Source organism: Cheilinus undulatus, linkage group 22 (genome assembly GCF_018320785.1).
Source record: "Cheilinus undulatus linkage group 22, ASM1832078v1, whole genome shotgun sequence".
Classification (NCBI taxonomy): Eukaryota; Metazoa; Chordata; class Actinopteri; order Labriformes; family Labridae; genus Cheilinus; species Cheilinus undulatus.
Window position 1 is genome coordinate 21,978,213 of NC_054886.1, and position 20,254 is coordinate 21,998,466.

General features: G+C 40.3%; 1 protein-coding gene across 6 annotated transcripts in view; it reads left to right on the plus strand.

Moving 5' to 3' along the window:
- The window catches only part of LOC121504175 (serine/threonine-protein phosphatase 2B catalytic subunit alpha isoform), a 104,948-nt gene that overhangs the window by 64,566 nt on the left and 20,128 nt on the right, over positions 1 to 20,254 (plus strand). For all 6 annotated transcript variants that reach the window (XM_041778825.1, XM_041778826.1, XM_041778830.1 and 3 more), the window contains exons 7-8: positions 6,117 to 6,194; positions 7,194 to 7,288. In XM_041778825.1, the coding sequence (XP_041634759.1) occupies positions 6,117 to 6,194; positions 7,194 to 7,288 (173 nt within the window). The remainder of the gene's footprint in view (positions 1 to 6,116; positions 6,195 to 7,193; positions 7,289 to 20,254) is intronic.

The following is a 20,254-nucleotide window of genomic DNA, read 5'->3' on the forward strand; positions in this document are numbered from 1 at the left end:
ATCTGCACCACATGAGGTCATTTACTAACCAGTTAACCAATGTTTTCATCTCATGGATGAATTTGACATAATGAGGAAGAAAAGCTGTTAAAAATTGCCTGTCTGGGCGCGCTGGTAGTCGAGTGGTTAAGGCGCACACCATATACGCAGGCGACCCGGGTTCGAATCCGGCCCGTGGCACTATTTCCTGCATGTCTCTCCCCGCTCTCCTCCCCGTTTCCGATTCTATCCACTGTCCTATCTAATAAAGGCAAAAAAGGCCAAAAATAAATCTTAAAAAAAAAAAATAAAAATTGCCTGTCTGGTTTGCCCTGAGCAATCTGAGATTGTTAACTGTGTAATCTCAATAGAGGCCTCTTTTCACAGCTTTTCTCGCTTTTAATATGAAATTCATCCATGAAACAAAAACATCACTTGACTATTTAGTTAGTTTACCTTATGGAGTGCAGGTTTAAAGAGCAGTCTTTAATTAAAAGCAAGCAGTAACTACTAAGGTGAGCAAAGCTGAGCAACATTGTCATGCTGTGCAATTACTTAATAGCTAGTAGTGTAATGATAAACCAGTCTAAATCGGTTATCCAATCTGTACGTCAAAGATCTGAGCCCATCAGTCCATGTAGCCCTGGACCGGTAAAAATATAATATGAATCAGTCAGTGCACCACCATTTATGTTCGAGATGTTCTTCTGTTTATTATCCTAGCTTGTTCCACCATGCTTTGGCTCAGCATCTTTAAAGGGGACATATTTTACCGTTTTTACCCAGAGGTCCCCAAAACATGGCTGTGAAGTTTGTTGCTGAAATAACATTCCAGTATTGGATTTCTACATGTCTAAAAAAAACACTCTGTTTCAGCCCTACTCAGAACAAGCTGTTTCTGTGTCTGTGGCTTTAAATGTTACTAAACTGTCTGACTCCGCCCCTCTCAGGAAAGGGATGTGGCTTAATGGATGAGACTCTTCTGATGCTGGATCAGGAGAGGAGGGTGGAATGTTCTTCCAGGCAGGGAGAGCCAACCAACCAAACCTGGGGGCGGTGCTAACTCCCCACATGACATCATGAGTGGAAAATCTCAGAATGGCTTATTTTAGCATATATTTTCTGAAAGGTGGAGGGGTGGGGGGGGGGGGGTTCTGGTACTTGAGGGGATTGTGAACAGGCCAGGGGCACATTATTTTGTTAGAAAAGCCTGAAAAGGTGATTTTTTGCATAATATGTCCCCGTTAATCTCACATTTGCATTGACCTTTTACCTTTCCACAAGAGTTTTTTTAGCAGTAGGTGCATCGCCAAAATGTCTCAAAGTTACTCTTCTTTCCCTAATAAATCAAGTCATTTGGACTTAATGTGAAGGGAGGATCATTCTCAAACTGTCTTCCCCTCTGTATGCTTTAAAGAAAAGTTCAACAGCAGCACATAAATCTCACCTGTTAAGACAGCGGAGCTTAAGTTTGGCTAAGATGCTAACTTTAGCTCATAGCACAAACAGACCCAAAAATAAACACTTCTCTCTATCCAAACTCAGAGAAGTTTTTGATTATCAGATCGTCAACAACCTGCTTTATTCTCTTGGCTAACAGCTGTTATGTCTTTTTCGTAGTGATTGATTTGGTGACATATTTGATACATATGAGTCCACAGATATGATATTAAATAGAGAGTATTTCACAGCGCTTAGAGCAATTCAAGAAGGAAAACAAACAACAAGGCTCAGATACAGGGAGGGTAGTTTGAGAATAAAGTGATTTCTTGTCAGAAACTTCAGTATGTAGAGGAAAAGGCAGAAAAGAGATAAATGGTCCCACTTTCTCCACAGGGGGTGCCAAAATCAACACCACCCCCAAATTCTTCACAGGAGCTTTAACAGCGTACTTTTTACATGTAAAATGCTGCTTAGATTACACTAGATGAACTCATTTCTTGCACCACTTGTCTGGTTGTCCGAGGAGCTCATTAACATCTCTGCCCTCTGGTTGGACAGATGGGCGATGCACTAAACTCCAAATGCAAAATTGCTTGAAAAACAAACTAGGCCGAAATATATCTCAGGCTCCATATGGCATGTGTCTGCATCTGCTGCAGGGAATCAAGTGAGAAATAAAACATCTACTCCTCATTTATACTCCCTTCCAAAGGAAAAAAAAAAATACTCATTGCATTTTAATTTCTTCTCCCTCCTTTTCACATCCATCCCAGCAGATGTTTGTTGTGACTGTCACTGTGCACATGTTCTCATGTCTGCACCAACCAGGATTGTTAATGAGCCAATCCCTGCTTCTTCAATTTCCCTCTCCCATGATGGGTTTTCACACAGCTTTGAATTTAAGATTGCTCTGCACCAAGCATGGTCTCTGATAAGCCTGCATACAAAAACAAGCCAAGTTAATTTGCTTATATAACACTTTATTACAAGCCTGCCCTGAAGTGCTTTACATTTAGAGAAGCAATAAAGCCGCCATAGGAGTGTTCAGGGCATCAATCTTGACCCCAACTCCATCAGCTTGTCCCAGTCGTCCTGAGACCTCCACAGATTTTTGTGTTTAGTATAGAGAAAGAATCACGTGTTAAATTTTGTCTAAACAGATGGTTTTGTTATGCAGCATTAGCAGGAAAAAACTCCTGATATATCAGAAGCCAAAATGCAAGATTGTTTTTGATTGTAGCATGTGGGTGTTGTTTTGTTGTTGTGCTTTGATTCCTGCAGGGCACTGAGCACACATTAGAGAACCTAAATCTATATCATAACCTGGACTTTGCACAAGCTCAGTATACCCCTCTCATTTCTCACAGGGGGTTTTCATATTTTTTGTTTTATTTTGGGGTCTGTTTATAGACTCTGATTGCGCTGTATTTTCATGTATACCAGATATTATCACGGAAGATATTTCCACTGATTGAACTAAATGCTACAACAAAAGTTTCATTAGCTCAGTTGTAATGAAGAATAGGGATTCGGGAAGCGACTTTCTGACTACTTTAGTAGCTTAAACGTAAGAAAACAACAAAAAAAGTGACTGCATTACAGCTTAGACATGAAATTTAACTGCATTGTTAGCCAGTATTTAAAAATGTATTAATATTTCATTTAACCGGTCAGAAATTCTTGTATTGACTAGAGAGGATGACAACTTTAAACACTTTAGGCGGCTAATTTAGGACATCCCTTTTGCCTGAACTGGTCAGGCATCAGGACCTTCTCCCACCATCTCATGAAAAATTGCAGTCCTGTTGGAAAAACTTCCAACCACTCAAACTTAATTTCAACGAAAAAATATTGCAGTTTGGATCCTAAAAGGTGTAAAATGTAGTTGATCACAGAGACGTGACAAAACAATGACCTGCATTTTGCTCAATTTTCCCAAGATGGCATAGAAACAAGGTAATTTCTAACTGAATTTCCTCAATATCTTGGGAAAACCTGCTTTTTTTCCCCAAGAAAATTCTATTCATAAGAAGAAATCTTGAGACAAATACTGAAATTTTGCCCATCACTATAGGAAACCTAAAACATACATGTATGAATTTGCAATACATCAATGTAAGGCCACTGTGCATGGACCTTGCCACATTTTTCCCCCCTGGCACATATTGATGATCCACCCACCAGAGAAGCACTGCAGTACAGAGATACCTTCTCTTAATCAAATAATTGCAGCTATGTCCAAAACAGCAAACTTGCAGATTATTCATACTAAGATTCTTAAACTATGCTAGCAGTGATAATAACATTTTTTTCCTGTGATATTTATATTGACCTTAAAATAGGCATATAGTAAAAGCAATAGACTAGACAGTGCCCATATATAGAAGATAGCTTTCCAAATAGGTAGCACAGGCTAAAGTCCAACCTGCAGCCCCTTTCCCACATGCCATCACCAGAGGCGGAGCTAGATGTGTTAAGTATTTGGGGCTAAGCCCAAACAAAAGACAGTCCAGGGGGGCAGCTTCTTGGACTGTTGTACGAACTATTTTTACACAATTTTAAACAAAAAATTAATTGCTTACGTCATTTTTTCTTAATCCAACTCCACTAAAAGTGTCAAAAGCAACATACTTTTGACTGACATGAAAGTTCAAGGCTTTTAAGAAAACTTTAAGGACTTAAACCCTGTAAGCTACCCTCTCACTCTGCTTATGCTATCCACTGTCCTGTCCTCTTAAAAAAAAAATGGCAAAAAAGCCCAAAATACATCTTTAAAAAACATACAGTCATACCTCATGGCTAATTAGCTCATGGTAGGTAGAACCATGGTACCCTGGTCTTCTACACCATAAAATGGGGGGAAGATGAAAAAGGAGCAGCCAAAGAAGACCTATAGCTAAACTTTACTACAGCTGCAGCACAAATCATGTCACGAGAGATGACGGATGAAAGCAAAGAACTATACCTGCACTGCCAACATATACTGCCAACCCGTTCACCAATGTTTGCTTCCATTTTCAGCAGACTTCATTATGAAAGGGACAATTTTAGCTCGCACCAGCTTGTGATTTTTCTTTAGTTGGCATATTGATGGCAAATATTGGACTGGTGTTTATTAGTTCATCTGGTTACCGTCTTACCACTCATTCTGTGTCTTTTTGTTCTTTTAATGCAGATTTGAAGTGCAGTTATGACTCCATCCCCCCACCCCAGGTTTCTATAGATATCGCAATAATGTATTTATTTATCTATTTAATGTTAAGGAATTTCTGTTTATCATTCTCTATATAGCCATACAGCTATCCAGGCCAGCTCCTCCCTATATGTAGACCACGCACAGCACGTGGGGAGCCTCACTGTGGGCCTCACTTTGGATGTTTTTTTCCCCTCCCTCTCTGCACATCAGGCTAGTGTTCGCATGATAAACCTGATCAAGATGACGATGTGTTGGCCAAACATAAACTGTATCTGGGCGTTTTATATCTCACTGTCTCAGGCTAAATTAAGAATTGCAAAGACTTCACATTTATTATTGTTGTAATCAGTGAGTATTTTGGGGCAAAAAAATAGTTTCAACTGGAGAAACATGATTGATGGAATCATGCTCACAATATTGCTACTCAGGCTAGATTGCAGTTCATTTAAGATGAAGATGTAGTAAGCAGTGCGTTAATAGGTGGTTTTGCATGCAATCTGTCTTATTGGAGGCTGTAAAGTATCCTAGCATTCTATCCTCATGGCTGGTGAACCTGTAGACTTTTATGTTATTCAGTAAAATATCAGATCTGGAAAAAAAAACTTAATCTCAGCCCCTAAAATTGTTGGGAAACCCTCCCACGTCCACCAAATGTTTCCTATGAAATGCAGAAATACCATTTATTCATTGTTGGCCGTCACACTTTTTGTACATTAGCATAACAAAATTCACAAATCCTGGCATGCATGGAGGTTTTAATTATCTTTATTAGCGACAAAAATCAAAAGAAATGTAGTATTACTCTTTTGAGATCACAAGTGTTATATGAAGTGCATGGCTTTCTTCTTTTTCTCACTGAAAGCAGATAAATTTTCTGTTTCAAGCCCATGCTGCAGAGTTGAAAGCTTAGCCTGTAAAAATTTGACACCGTACTGCAGTTTGATAGTTGGCAGTGAGGTTTTTGGTTTCTTTGCTCACAGACTGAATAGATCAGCATGAGCATAAAACGTACTTGAACGCTCCCGAGTGATCGCTTTTTTCTTGAAGAAACAGTCTGCTGTGAATCATGTGTCATACTTGACAGTTTTTTGAGTTTCATTCTAAAATAAAAATCCACCACTTGAAAAGGATCACACCTACTCTTCTTATGGCATGAAAGCTTGTTAAAAAGCTGAGCATATTATGGGTTATTATTTGGAGAATGAGTCATTATACCTTTGCTGACAAAGACGCTGGCTTTTTTGTCATTAAAGGGCTGGTTTTACATTTCAGCCTTGACTGAAATGGATGTTAGAGCTTCCTGTTGCAGTCAAACTTTCTTCATAAAGCAGGGCAGATTTGTGCTGAAGTCGGTGTTGTATATCCTCTGTCTCTCTGAACACAGTCAATAACAGCCATGACTTATTTACTTATTTCTATTGATTGCTTTTCTTGATTTTACCGAGGGTTTTTCTTGATGTATCACTAAGCTAAATGTTTATCTCTTTTCATTCGACAGCTACCCCGCAGTCTGTGACTTTCTACAACACAATAACTTATTATCTATCATCCGGGCCCATGAAGCGCAGGATGCTGGGTGAGTATTGTGGCATTTCATCTTCTTCCCTCACACTGTCACTCTGCAATGAAAAGCCCTCCTCCAGGTGCACACTGGACTTTGCAGTGAGCAGGTTCGGTGTGGTGTTGACTCTCAGAAGAGTCAGGTTAATCTGAAAAATGAATCAATCATTGGAGGCTGGTCGGCCAGGTGTGATGTGACGGATTTGATTTGTGCAGACATGGTAAGAATAACCGTTGAAATGTTTTTTTTTGATTGGGAGGGTTTTTTTTTTCATTTGATATTGTTTACTGGACATTAAAGCACATTCAGTGCTCTACCTCATCTGGTATTCATCTGGAACAGACAGTGATTTCTGGATTTTAACAAAGCTTCTTTGGAAAGTTATTTTTTCAAACAGGCAGGTGGGTGGATTTGTCAGACTGATCACTCGCTAAGGGAGGACGAGGCAGGGGGATGCATAGCACACAGTTGTTTATCATTACACTCCCACAGCACAGTCACATGGGACTCCTCGCTACATCTCAGATGAGACCGCTACCCCAAACCTCCTTGAACCACACATGTATAAATGTTACAGACTTTCCTCTATGTTTCCTTTCCCTTTTTTTCTAATCTCTGCAAATAGTTGCTGTAAGGTGTGGTGCAGCAAATAAATCATCTGAGTCAGTACTGTTTACCGAAAGCTCTATTTCATTCCGAGCATCCAAACCACCAAATACAGCACAGCCACTCGCCGGGAGATCACTGTGGTTTAATTTGAATGCCGAGTCGGTTCAGTGAAACGACTCTTGAGGGCATGTTTCACCTGTAGCACGGGAATTTACTCTCCTGAGGCTGTACCGAGTCGCCCTCTGATGAATCAACAAGACAAACACACAGCCATAGTAAAAACATGAGGCCATAAAAAACTGTCCCTGCTAATCATATCCCCAGGGCCCATTCTGATGATTAATGCAGGAATGAAATGCTGTATTGTTTACTAATGCTTACGTTTCTCTTTTTGATATTTACTAGATACCGCATGTACAGAAAGAGTCAGACCACTGGCTTCCCATCTCTTATTACCATCTTCTCTGCACCCAACTACCTAGATGTCTACAATAACAAAGGTAAGGAGATTTATAAATTAAGGAAGCAATGAGACGTGTCAAAATGATCTCTTCATGTCCTTATAAACTTCAAATGTAATCAATAATCTTACAAATAGTTGTTAATGTTGAAGAGTTGGATGCTTTAATAGGTAATCAAGTACTTCGGCACTTCAAGATTGGACATTCACTGCCCTGTTATACCTTATTTGTGATGTGCAACACATGGAGGCACGATTAGGGGAGTGATGTTGTTCTGCCCCCTGAACCACCATTGGAGGTTTTAACAGAGGTTAAGCAGGAATGAAACACCAGTATCACGCTTTTTTGGATGTAATGCAAGTGCATAGAGGTATAACGGCAGCAGAAATTATTTAGTTTAGTTTTTAGATTCAGTTTAACAAGTACCCCACGGGATTCAATTGGTAAGAAGTATATCACTGTGTCCTGTGAAAGCATGTTGACAAAATGAAGGAGAAAAGTGGTTAAAAAGGCCCTGCTAGCCTCTTACCTTGTGACTACTTTGCCCCCATTTATTTTTATTGCCTGTGGTTTCACTGCACAGCACACACAGACACCAAGCCACAGTAAAAGAGCCACAGAAATGATGTATGGGCTGTTTTTTTTTTTTTGCACAACAGCCGGTGCCAGGTCATCACAAAAGACGTAGTGTGAAAGTGCAGTCATTTGGTATCAAAATGCCCCAAACCCCTCATTGCTGTGCTCTATTTGAAGGATGCTCAGCATACCGTCAGTCAATTACAAAGATGGCAGATCTAGCTAGACCAGTGGTTTCCAAGTGATTTTCTGGGGATGCCATAAGAATTTGATGTGATTTGTGCAAACATTGGTTATTACCAACAACAACTAAAGTTACCATAACACATGCTTAAGAGGCTATTTTTTATGGATATGGATATGGATTTGGTGTACCTTGACATTTTGGCTTAATCTTAACACTCTGAGCCCAGTGTTGCCATATATGACAAGAAGGGCACGTGTTATTCAGTGTTAAATAACTTCTGAATCATGAATCATATCCACTTGTTTTTTACGCCAAAAAGCCTCTGTTGTGCCGTTCTAATGATGCTATCCACGCCTTTGTAGCTCATACAAAATGTTTTCTAGTGAGCCTTGAGCCAGGAACATCTTTTTTACCCATGTACAATCCATGTACAATCCACTTTTTGATCATACTTGCAGCTAGTGGCATAGCCCATCCCCATATTGCCTTTTTGTATCCCATTGTGACTGGGCTGTGACAACCAATGGCAGGCTGGTCTCATGTCATGCTTTGCCAAACAGCCCATGTGCACACACAATCATGTAAAACCGGAGAAGAGCACTTGAATGATTCATAATAGAGAGAAAGAGACACAGAGAAGCTGTGATGTGTCCCTCAGAGTCTCTGCAGACAGGAACTGCTTTAGATAATGACTCAATTTCCCAAAAGCCCAAGGATATTTTTTTTTTTTTAAAGATGCAAATATTCTGAGGACTTTTTGTTACAGAATGACTGTTTTTTAACTTTTTGGTCCCAAATAGATGGGAGAACAAGTGCATATTAAAAAAAACATAGTCATTAATTTTTACTCTTTTTAATACATAAAAATCTTTGAGTTTTAATTTCTGTTAAGTTTTTTAACTTCGTTTTGAGAGTCCCATAACTTTTTTTAATTTTTAGTGACAATGCTGCAGCACACATATTCTTAAAGCCCAGGTTGTCTTGAAAAGGATGATAGAGCTTGCTTGTGCACCACAAGGTTTATGTTTTTTTTTTAAAGCTTTTTAATACAAAAGTTCCAGGCGAGACACAGTGGTTAAAAAAATAGCATAGGGCTCAGAGGGTTAAGTGTGCCTTGGGCAAAAACCACTGATCTAGACCAGCCCATGACCCCCCAAATAACAGTGCCAAACCTGGGACCCCCTCTATCTCTGGAGATATGTACATAAGGAATAGTTTAAGAATAGTCATGTGCGGACTTAAATGTTAAGGACTTCTAAAACATTACTTTAATTTCAGTATAAATCTCACCAAATGTCTTTAGTTTAATTTCAAAATAAAAAAGCAAAGTTGCAGTTGCAAGGAAAAATTCACTTTTACTAGGCAGAAACCTAGAGCAGATCCAGAGTCATGTTGAACAGCTATCTGCTGAAGCTGTGATGGGAATTTAAGGGAGGAGAGGGAGATTCATAGAGGGAGAGACAGAACAGAATTTTGGCTGCCCTGGTCCTGAACTAGTCTTGAGCTGATTTTCTTTTATATGGCAGTAGTAATGGCTACAATATGAGCAGTTTTAGCAGTGATAACCCTGTTAATAATAGCACTTGAATTTTATTGATACGTTCATACCAGATATGTTAATGCACTAGTGCTATTGCTGTTTTAAAAGAGGTCATTGATCTCAAAGAGCATTGTATGGGTTAAATAAAAAAATTTAAATCAATACTTTTCGAAACTATCAGAATGACTGACAATGCTTTTTATTTATTTCCCTTTTAATAAATGTTTTTTCTGACTTGATATGGCACTTAAAAGCTATTCAGGAGTCTCAGACACAGCTGTTGGAGAGCCTTTTCACCTCACATGTATAGTACATAACATCTTTTATTGTTTTACTTGGTTCATGACAAAAATCTCTGTGTTACTCGTTTAGTTGGGTCAGTTGAGGGATGTAGCTTGTGTGATATGAAATGGCCCAGTGCCGGTTCACTTGGCACTTAGTGCCGCCCTTTGCAGCGCTACGGTGCCCACGCAGCAAGATAGGCTTGCCTTTGTGCTGTGAGTCAGCACTTTTTCCCCGGAGAACAGACAGTATCTGACTTGGCTGAGGGGGCATGTTGTGGATGGGGGTGGCGGTGGGCAAACCACAGGAAATGGAAATGGGAAGGAAAGACCGATGGTGCTGGTCCACGCTGTTTTGTAATTCCTCTCATGATGAAATGCCATAACAGAGCTTTGTACTGCAGTGCTGCTGGTGTGAGTGTATTACACCAGGGAGTTATGGCTGTCTTTTTTTTCAGGTGCATTGCCTTGATCTTAGATATTAGGTTGCTTTACTCTTTCCCCCATGAGGTGCTTCCTTCCTGCAAAGTAAAGGCAGCTAAAAAACAACGTGCCAGTTTGCATGTCTGGTGTGTTGTTTATTATTAGGACCCCATTTGTTCCATGCCAACTAATCTTCCCAAGGCTCACAGTCAACACAATACAAACAAACATGCAAACAAAGTGATGTCAAGCACCTGTTTTTTGGTTTTGGCAACCAATGGTTTGGCAAATCGTTTGCACTTCTCAAGCACAATACAGCATGGTAGAAGTATCAAAAATGATTCAGTCCACACCCTGGTCTTTGCTAAAACTGGCTGACCTTCTGTTGATAAAATGCCTCTGAGAGCAAGTGTGGTTATCAGAAAGAAAGATTGCTCTGTTTGTTTTTAGACTTCATTTAGGGCTCACAGATAGATCTTACCCTAGGGGACAACGTGTTCTTTATTTCTCCCATCATTCACTGTCTGCTTGAAAATGAAGCACACTTTTTTCTTTGGCCAAATCTATTTGAACACAAATCTTTTGCTTAATATATATGAAGAACAAGAGCTCTAAACATCCAGAGCATTTATGTTAAAGCTGTTAAAGCTTCACAAGTTGTGGTTATGTAACTGTGTAGTTGTAAGCTCACTTTATCAATCTTTGGCTTAACTCTACCTGATGTATTTTCCCCATGAACCATGCACAGCTCACCAATACGGCCCTATCAGTCCTGTTGATGCTACTCTAATCAGTCATGTGGGTGGGGTTCACTGGGAGAACCAGAGCCTCTGTAATGAATTGGTCTGCTCTTTGCTTTCTTGCTGGAGCTGGGAGCCCACTGAGCATGTTCCATGATTGATGGCCAATCGAGTGGGCACATAAATCTTAAAAAGGGGGGTGGGAGGAGGCATCAGCAGGTCCCATCAATACAGCGCTGGGAGTCGGCCAGATTTAACCAATGAGACCTCTCCATGTGGGGGGAAAATATGTAGAGAGAAGCGTACTTCCCGTCACAGAGGAGGAGGCGGAGGATATCTATGAGGTACCAGAGACACGAGGAGGAAAAACACCCCCACCAAAAGTAAATTGGACTTGTAGCTGAGTCAGGATGATCAACAAGAATGATGCTCAGGATGTGCTTCTAAAAAGATAAAAATCCAGCCCTTAGATACCATCCATCACTCCTTTTCCTCACAACTCAAACTGTTGGCTTTGCAATAAGTGTCAGGCACTGACCAGCTGTCCATCAACGCTCTGACCCCTGCACCCCTGAGCTGACAGTGGAGCTGCGTTAAATGAAAACACAGCGGCGGTGATTTAGCACTTTTGGAGAGATGGAGATGAAGATGAAGAGGGATGGAGGTGTAGCTGGCAGTCGTACACTTTGAAGATTGCTTGTGGTCCGTCTTAATGGAATGTTTTCTGCTGCATCATTATCGACTGGTCACGAAAGCCAGTGACTGAATCTTAATGGTTGAGGCGCTTGGATGGAATAAAAGCTAAGTGACAGGTAACTGCCAACGCTTTTGACGCTGATTTTTTTATTACACCCCCGAGACAGTGAAGGATCAGAGTGGTTAGATCCATCTCACACCTGTAAAGCCTTATATAACCATATAAATGTCTCCTCTCTTGTGTTCCTGTTTGATGACAACGTGGAAACAGGAGTGGACTAATGGAGTGGAAACTTAAATTACTTATAAAAAAAAAAGAGCAGAAAATCACTGTGGTTCATTTTCCGGTCAAGCTAGCCTCCCAGGTAGTGCTTTTTGTGCCATTTCCTTCCTCAGTCATGTGCCAGTCGGTGGGAAGCAGAGATGAGCGATTTGAAGAATAGGGGAATGCAGTGGTATGATTGGCTCCTGGCCCTGCCACTGGAATAAATAGCAGGATGGAAGCTGGGGCAGTGATGACGCCAGCACAGCGGGGAATTCATCGTGCCCCCCTCCTCTTGTCATGAGTGCCTGCAAGAAGCGTTCCCCTGGCTGCAGATGCCCACCCATCTGTTATCACTTGGGCATTATTGGGCTTCCCTTCACTTTCCTGTAAACATGATTCAACTAAAGAACTTTTGAGGCTGCATCAAACAAGAAAAATGTTTTGTGTATAAAGATGTTCTGGGAAGACTCTTCTTATTCATGCCAGCTTGAAGCTTAACCTTGTAACTGAATACTAGTGAGATGGTTGGGTTTGTTTAGATTTTATTCATTCTGATTCATTTCTTTTTATTGATTGCAATTAAGGTTCCCTTTTCTCATCAGGTTTTTCCTAGTATTTATATAGAGATGTAACGACTGAGAAATCTCTACTCTAAATAAGACCAGAAGATGAAGTGGTAAGGTCCAGAAATGGCTAAATGGACCTCGAGTAGGTCTCTTTCTCAGACCATAACAACTTCAAATTGGAAAAAGAATCGCTGAAGAACTTTTTGTCTTCTAATAATTTTTTTAAATTGAAGCCTCCTTGACTCTCATTCATCTTGTGATTGGTGATTGTATGAGTCAATCACAAGAGAGTCCAGTCTAAAAATCTGAATCCAAAAATTCTAACTATAACTAACCTCCAAAAAGAAATCAAAGGCACACTGTAGGGTTTTTGCAGAATTAAAGTGTTTTTATTTTACATGGAAAAATATATTTGAAAATAGCCATCATGTTGCAAACTACTAAGGATAAACCTTTGCAGTCACCATAAGTAATCACTCCTCTACCTCCAGCATTACCTGTAGTGAAACCGCAAGTTTTCAGTTTAGATGTGATTTTTTTTTGTATTTATATGCTGCCTCTTGGCCAAATCACTCAGAATCACAAAGTAATTTTTCACTGCTATGCTGACGACACACAGATATACCTTCCCTTGAGACCCGAGGACCCTAGAAACCTAGCTGTTGTCAAAGACTTTTTAGATGACATTAACGGACAGGATTGCACAGAACTTCTTACAATCCAGTGATTCCAAATCTGAAGTCATTCTGTTCAACACTGAAAATCTCCTCCAATATAATCCCAAACAGCCTTGGTTGGCGTTTTCAAATTTTAAATTAACAGCCAGAAATTTATGAGTAGAATACGATTCCAGCCTCATCAATAAAGTCATACAGTCAGGCTTCTTTCATTTATGCAGAATTGCTAAAATAAAACCAATTCTCCTCCAGTCAGATGTGGAAAGGGTAATCCACGCTCTCATCTTATCCTGTCTTGACTACTGTGATTTTCTCTTATCAATATCATTTACATTTAATCTTAACGATTACCTTATTAATGCCTTACTTCCACATGTCAGTCAGCAAAGTGAGCAACAACAGAAAAGTTGAGGAAGTAAACATGGCGGACAGTCACAAAAACAGGCTAAAGTGGTCGAAAGTGTGACTTCATTTCTCAAAAATGACGCCGACAGCGCGACATGCAGTGTCTGTCAAACAGTGATTTCATGCAAGGCATGCGTCTTTTTGCACATGAACTGTTAATTTTGTGGAAGATTTTAATTCATTTTTATATGCCCTGAGATCTAGGATCAAGAGACTAGCTTTATGTTTATTTTAAGGTTTTATCATTTAAAGAAAATGAGCAGAAGTTTTGTGTTGTATTTCAAGTTAAGTTACTATAGCCGGTTGTTGAAGTGTGCTTGTCGTTGACTCACTGAAGGTGACATACATCATGTTCAGTGTTCAGAGAGAAATTCAATCAAATTTGAGTCTACTTTTTCCAAAAAGAAATTTGAAAGGAAAAAAACAGTGAGGGAATCGGTAAAGAATTGAATCGATAAGAAGAATTAATAAAGGCATTGATATCAATAAAATCTTATCAACAACCTGCTTGAGGAGATGCGGCATGCAGAAACAGTCACAACTTTAAAATCCCCTCTTAAAACTCATTTTTACAGACTTTCTTTTATGTGATGTCTTTGTTGGTGACCAAAATATCTATATTTCAGAGCTCCTAACCCTCCTATGTGCCGGCTAACAGCCTTAGATCATCAGGTGAGGCATCCGGGTCATTCCGAAGTTGAGACCTAAAACTAAAGGTGATAGGGCTATTTCCATCAGGGCCCCTTAACTTTGGAACAACCTCCCCGAGGAGATAAGGCATGCAGAAACAGTTACATCCTTTAAATCACTTCTTAAAACTCATTTTTACACATTATTTTTTTATGCAATGATGATGTCTTTGTTGGTGAGCCGGTTGGTTTTCTGAGGGGGTGGAGAATGAACCAGTCTGTCTCTAAGGGGTGGGCTCTCCTAGAGGAGATGAGGGGAGGTTGTTTGCAAATGGTTTTTTTTGGCCAGATCAATTTGTAAAAATGCTGGTGTTTGATAATGGCATGTTTGATTTGACCAGCAATGGCAGAGAACTATGTGAATGATCAGGGCGTTGAGGTCATTGAGGAGTGCTGAGTTTTGACAAGGAGGCAGGATCTGTCAGAGCACACATTTGTGATTGGATTAGAGGCCTAGATATGAGTGCCATCACAGTATTGGTTCACTAACCTCTAACTCCAAGCAACCAATCAGGGTTGACACAACTACTGTTTGACTCTGATGTAGACACAGTGTGCATCTTTTGTATGATTTACTTGATATATATCCTCCACCCCTAACTTGGATCAATTTTTCTTTCAGCATCTATAGTTCAAGTATTACAAAAAAGATAAATGAAGCTTGAGTGTGTCATTTTCACCCCATGCACAATAATTGGAAGAGCAAAAAGCACTTCAGTTTTTTGGCTTGACCCTGAGATGTGAATGTAAGCTTGAGGTGTAGATTTTATTCATACTGTTATAATTTCTGACCAAATAGAGCCTGGGTCCCCTGAACAGTCATTTGTCACACATGAGCAGGCACTTTGTCCAAACCTTATCCTTGGGTGATCACGGCAGACATTTAAGACTATTCTGTTCTTCTGCAAATCATCTCATTAATTTATTAACGGAGAATGAATGAGAAACCATTCATGCATTGTTCCACTGTATGGGTACATACAGTCCCAGCCATCCACAAGTCTGACATCTAATGGAAGTGGTGGGCTGCATGTAATGGGCTGAGGAGGTCTAAACGTTTGAAATGGAATACTAATCCAGAGGAACTTGATACAAGAGGCCTCAGAGACAGATATGCAGTCAGTGTTAAGCAACAGGGCAGGACAGTGGGAATCTCCCCCTCCTGATCTCAGAGCACATTTAACAGTCCTCGTTACCGGGGAAACCGGCTCAAGGCACTCCCTTATGAATAATTAATGAGCGGGCGTTGTCTCACAATATATGTGTTACCGTGGCAGCAGGCTTGGCCTCAGCTACCCTATTAGGCAATGCCAGAGCTGCAGAGACATCTAGTGGCTGTCATGTGGCATTAGATTTAACACACTTCTCTCACAGCTGGTCACCACAAGAGCTGTGCCCTCCTGCTGTATGAGGAATAACTTTGCATATAATTGCACATTCATACAGAAGTAATGTGTGTTCTCTTATTAGAGAAGCAAAATGCTGCTCCTGTAACCCATTATCTGCAGGTTAAATGTAAGATCCAAAAGATTAAAAAAAAGAAGTTTGCCTTGACCTGCGCGTACCCAGAGCATGACGTTTTGTTTTGTTTATCACAGAGGGAGGTTGTCGGGTGTCTCTGTTCCTTTAAAGGGAATCAGATTTGAAGGAGCGACAGCAGGGGAGCTGACCTTCTCCCCCGCTCCGCCTTTTCTCCCTGCAGGCCTCCGTGGCTGCATTCAATCAAGTGCCTGGACCATGTTTATGCAGTATGTGATGTTTATGCAAAGGCTGCCCACGCGTGTGACTGCTTTCATGCACACCCACACACACACATAAACACCCACCGCCCTGTCTGAGAGGAGTGTGTCACAGCAACACAGTGCTTTTACTGGACTGAGTAGCAGTGTTTTGCTGATATCAGTAATAATGCTACAGTTATTATACTGTCTACTACATGGATTCTCTTCTGCTGGTGTGAAGGTAGGGTCAGAACAGCCTGGGATACAGAAATGCCAATTAAAGTTGTTATAGTTAACTGAAACTAAAATCAAAAAATCGTCAATCAATGGTAACAAAAAAAATATTTTGCAAAATAAAACAAAACAAGAATGAGCTTAAACAGTTTTATGTGCTTATATCCTTATTCCTTATTTTTAGGTTTTGACACAAGCAAACTGACTAATATATATTTTATTATTTTTTGGATGTCAAAGGGAAAACCAATTCCTACAAAGTAATGTCAATTAAAAAAATATATGCAAGGTAAAATAAGTGATTGCATAAATATTCACCTCTTTTAAAATGACTGACCTAATTCAACAGAGGTTCAGCCAATTGGTGCTAATAGCCTCACAGCTGGGGAAATGGGGATCACCTGAGTGCAGTGGAGCAGAGTGGTGGCAGCATCATGCTGTGGGGATGCTTCTCAGCAGCTGACCCTGGAAGGCTTATAAGGTAAAGGGTAAAATGAATGTGGCAAAATATAGGAAAATCCTGGAGAACAGTCTTAGTCACTCTGCAAGAAAATTATGGTTTGAGAAAGGATTCATTTTCCAGCAAGACAATGACCAGAAGCATACAGCAAAACAGCCCTCTTAGGGGACCAATAATTTTATCCTGATCTGTAAACTGATAAAGCAATAAAAACTAATAAAAATCAATCTGAAATTGAAAACAAAAGTGAAAACAAAATAAAAGCAAATGAAAAATTCAAAACTATTATAACCTCGGTGCCATTCGAGGATTGTTATGCTTTGGGGACCACTTGATTTTATAGTTACTGCACTATATGCACAACCATGCCTCACTGGTTCCACACACTCACACTAAGGCAAACCCCAGCCTAGCAGGATGCTTGCTGATCGCATTTGTGTTGTGACCAGGGTTACAGCTGCTTAGGATGCCAGGTTTGATGACTTGCTATTCCCGACCCCAAAGAGAGGCCGATGCAGGAAAGTCCCCCCATGGTGACCTAGCCCTGGTGTCAGCTTTCACCAAATCTGGGCCACCAGTCTGAAAGCAAGGCTAGGGAGTCTATATACAGCAGGGATATATTTATGTTTGGCAGCTCTCATGTTTTCTTCAGCACCCACACTGTCTCTTAATCATGGGAGAGGTCACATGATAGGAGCTCTGGTCAGTGTTTGGGAGGTGGTTTCTATGTCAGTGGTACACAGAGGTAGTATGATTATGATAAGACATTTGAATTAAAAATGTACCAAAGTACAAAGAAAATGCAGTGTAAGCCTCCTGTGGGCTTAAATTGATTAAAAACATGTCACTTAACCCACTGTAAGTGGACACATGACTGTACATAGTACAACGGCTAGTAAGGCTGCACAGTGAATCAGTAGCGCTGCCACCTCAAAACAAAAAGATCCTTGATTTAGCTAAATTGCTCTGCTGACCACTCAACAGTCACAGAGTCACTCTGGTGGTCACTCATAGTCAGAGAGTTACTCTGATGTCCACTCAGCAGTCACAAAGTTACTCTGCTGACCACTCAACAGTCACAGAGTTACTCTGACAACCACTCAACAGTCACAGAGTCACTTTGATGGCAACTCATAGTCAGAGAGTTACTCTGATGTCCACTCGACAGTCACAATGTTACTCTGAAGACCACTCAACAGTCACAGAGTCACTCAGTGACCACTCAACAGCCAGAGAGTTACTCTGATGACGACTCAACAGCCACAGAGTCACTCTGATGACGACTCAACAGCCACAGAGTCACTCTGATGACCACTCAACAGCCACAGAGTCACTCTGATGACCACTCAGCAGCCACAGAGTCACTCTGATGACCACTCAACAGCCACAGAGTTACTCTGATGACCACTCAACAGTCACAGAGTCACTCTGATGACCACTCAACAGTCACAGAGTCACTCTGATGATTACTCAACAGTCACAGTGCCAGTGCTTAATGGGAAATATCCTGCACTGTCTGTTATTGCTTTGCTGTAGCCCAAATACTGTAATGAAGCTCACTGTGGTAAAATGCCTCACCTCATATCAATGCTGACAGCTGGACCTGAATTCATCTGTTCATGCATTTGAATCTACACAAAAAGAACATTTTGATAATAAGTCGTGCTTCTTACTGTCTGTCCACCACAAAATGATCCTCATCCAGTGTTCATTGCTGTTATTACCTTAGCTTCCTGTCTCTGGCTCCTCTCCATTTCCCTCCTCTCCAGAAATTGATGGTTTTCTGTTAACTAATGAAAATTGCCCCGCCGCATGGAGCCCAAATGCTGAGCCATGTGTTTCTGTGATGACAGACATGTTTCACCCTGTGGGGGCGGTAATCAATACACAGAGGAAATGTTCCAGAGAGGGGAAAAGGGGCATCGATTTTCCTTTTTCTTCTCCCCCTCAAACCCTAACTACCTTCATTTAGATGCTTGTGCAGCTTTCAGAGCAGTTTACAAATCTGCGTATTTATGAGCCCGACTGTCAGAAGGAGAGATTGACAGATTCTGATGGTAAGACATCACCTTGTGGAGGTAGTTTGCCAGATTCTTGTACTTACGGTAATAAAACAGAGGTTGACTGACAGCATCTGACAACGTCTAGTGTTACATCAAAGGTACAGTTCAGTCTGGTGTTTTTTTTAAGTGTTTTGGACACTTTTCTTTTCTCGACTGTTCTTCAGCCAAATGAAAATCTGAAGCGACAGGAAATTTTTTAACACATCTGCACAACACCTGCAGCTAATGAATCATTAATTATGAAAGGTAAACAACAAACCTGGGAATTGTTCTGTTTAGAAAGAAAAGATAAAGCATTTATTAAACCATTAGTAAAATTGTCTTTATGTTTTGTTTCCTGAACAGTTCCTCTGACCAGTCTTTAGATATTTTTCTTAAATATGTATATAAAATGTGTCATCTCCTTTGTGGTACTGCCCATCATTCATCCTTGTTTCTTGGTACTTTAGGCTGAGTACTTTGTGGTAGCTCTCCTCAGACTGATGGCTTGTTGGAGTGCTGCTAAAGCCACATCATATTTCTGAGTGGTGGTTGGGAACAGGATGGAGGCCGGTAATGGACCTGGACCTTAATCAAATTGGATTTTTTTATCTGTTGCCTGTTGCATCAGCTCTGTATAAGTTCTGTCTTGAGTTATGGTCTAAAGTTCATAGATAAATTTAGGCTGAAACTTGTTAGTTTGTCATTGAAGCCATGCCATTACTTGGTTTCATCATTGAAATGCAAGGTTTATCTCAAATTATCCAAAATATAGTTGCAGAAATTACTTTTTTTCTTCATGTTACCAATCAATTTTGTTAAGGTTGCTTGTTGTGCCTAATTGGCTCTAGTGCCAACACCCAACAGCTGATAAAACCCTCTGCTCTCCCTTATCTGCCAAGTAATCCAACCTTTTCACCATATTTTACGGAGAATTTGACACCTAGGAGAAGCTAGATGTCAGATTTATGTAGTAACATCTGCCCACAAGAGAACTATCCCTCTCTGTTGTCTCTTGTTGTTTTTATACTTTTCATGTTATAATATTCTAGTTTCCCTTTGTCATAAGCTCACTTGCATTTTGCTGGCATAGGGACAAAACCTTGTATCACCATTTTTCATTATTTTAATCCGCTTTTTTCATGAATTGGTGCTGTTGGTCACCTTTTACATCTGTCAGTGGGTTTTAACACATTTTAAAGCAAAATATGTTATGACCATCCAGTGTTAAATTAATTGAAAACTGACTTTTCGCTCTTCTTTTGCATAAAAGAGCAGCACTGTTTTTGTGATGAACTGATGGGTGGGGATTTAACAGCATAACTCTAATTGAAGCAGCTGCCTGAAGCCGTGGTCTGCACAAATTAAAGAAAGAAGAGCTACCTGTGATTTCCTGATCCCCTTTAGAAGTTGAGGGAAATTTTGACTTAACAGCATCATTCAGTACTGGTTGGGCTATCACAGACTAGCCCAGTGAGCTTAGATGTTATTGTTAGCTAGTTA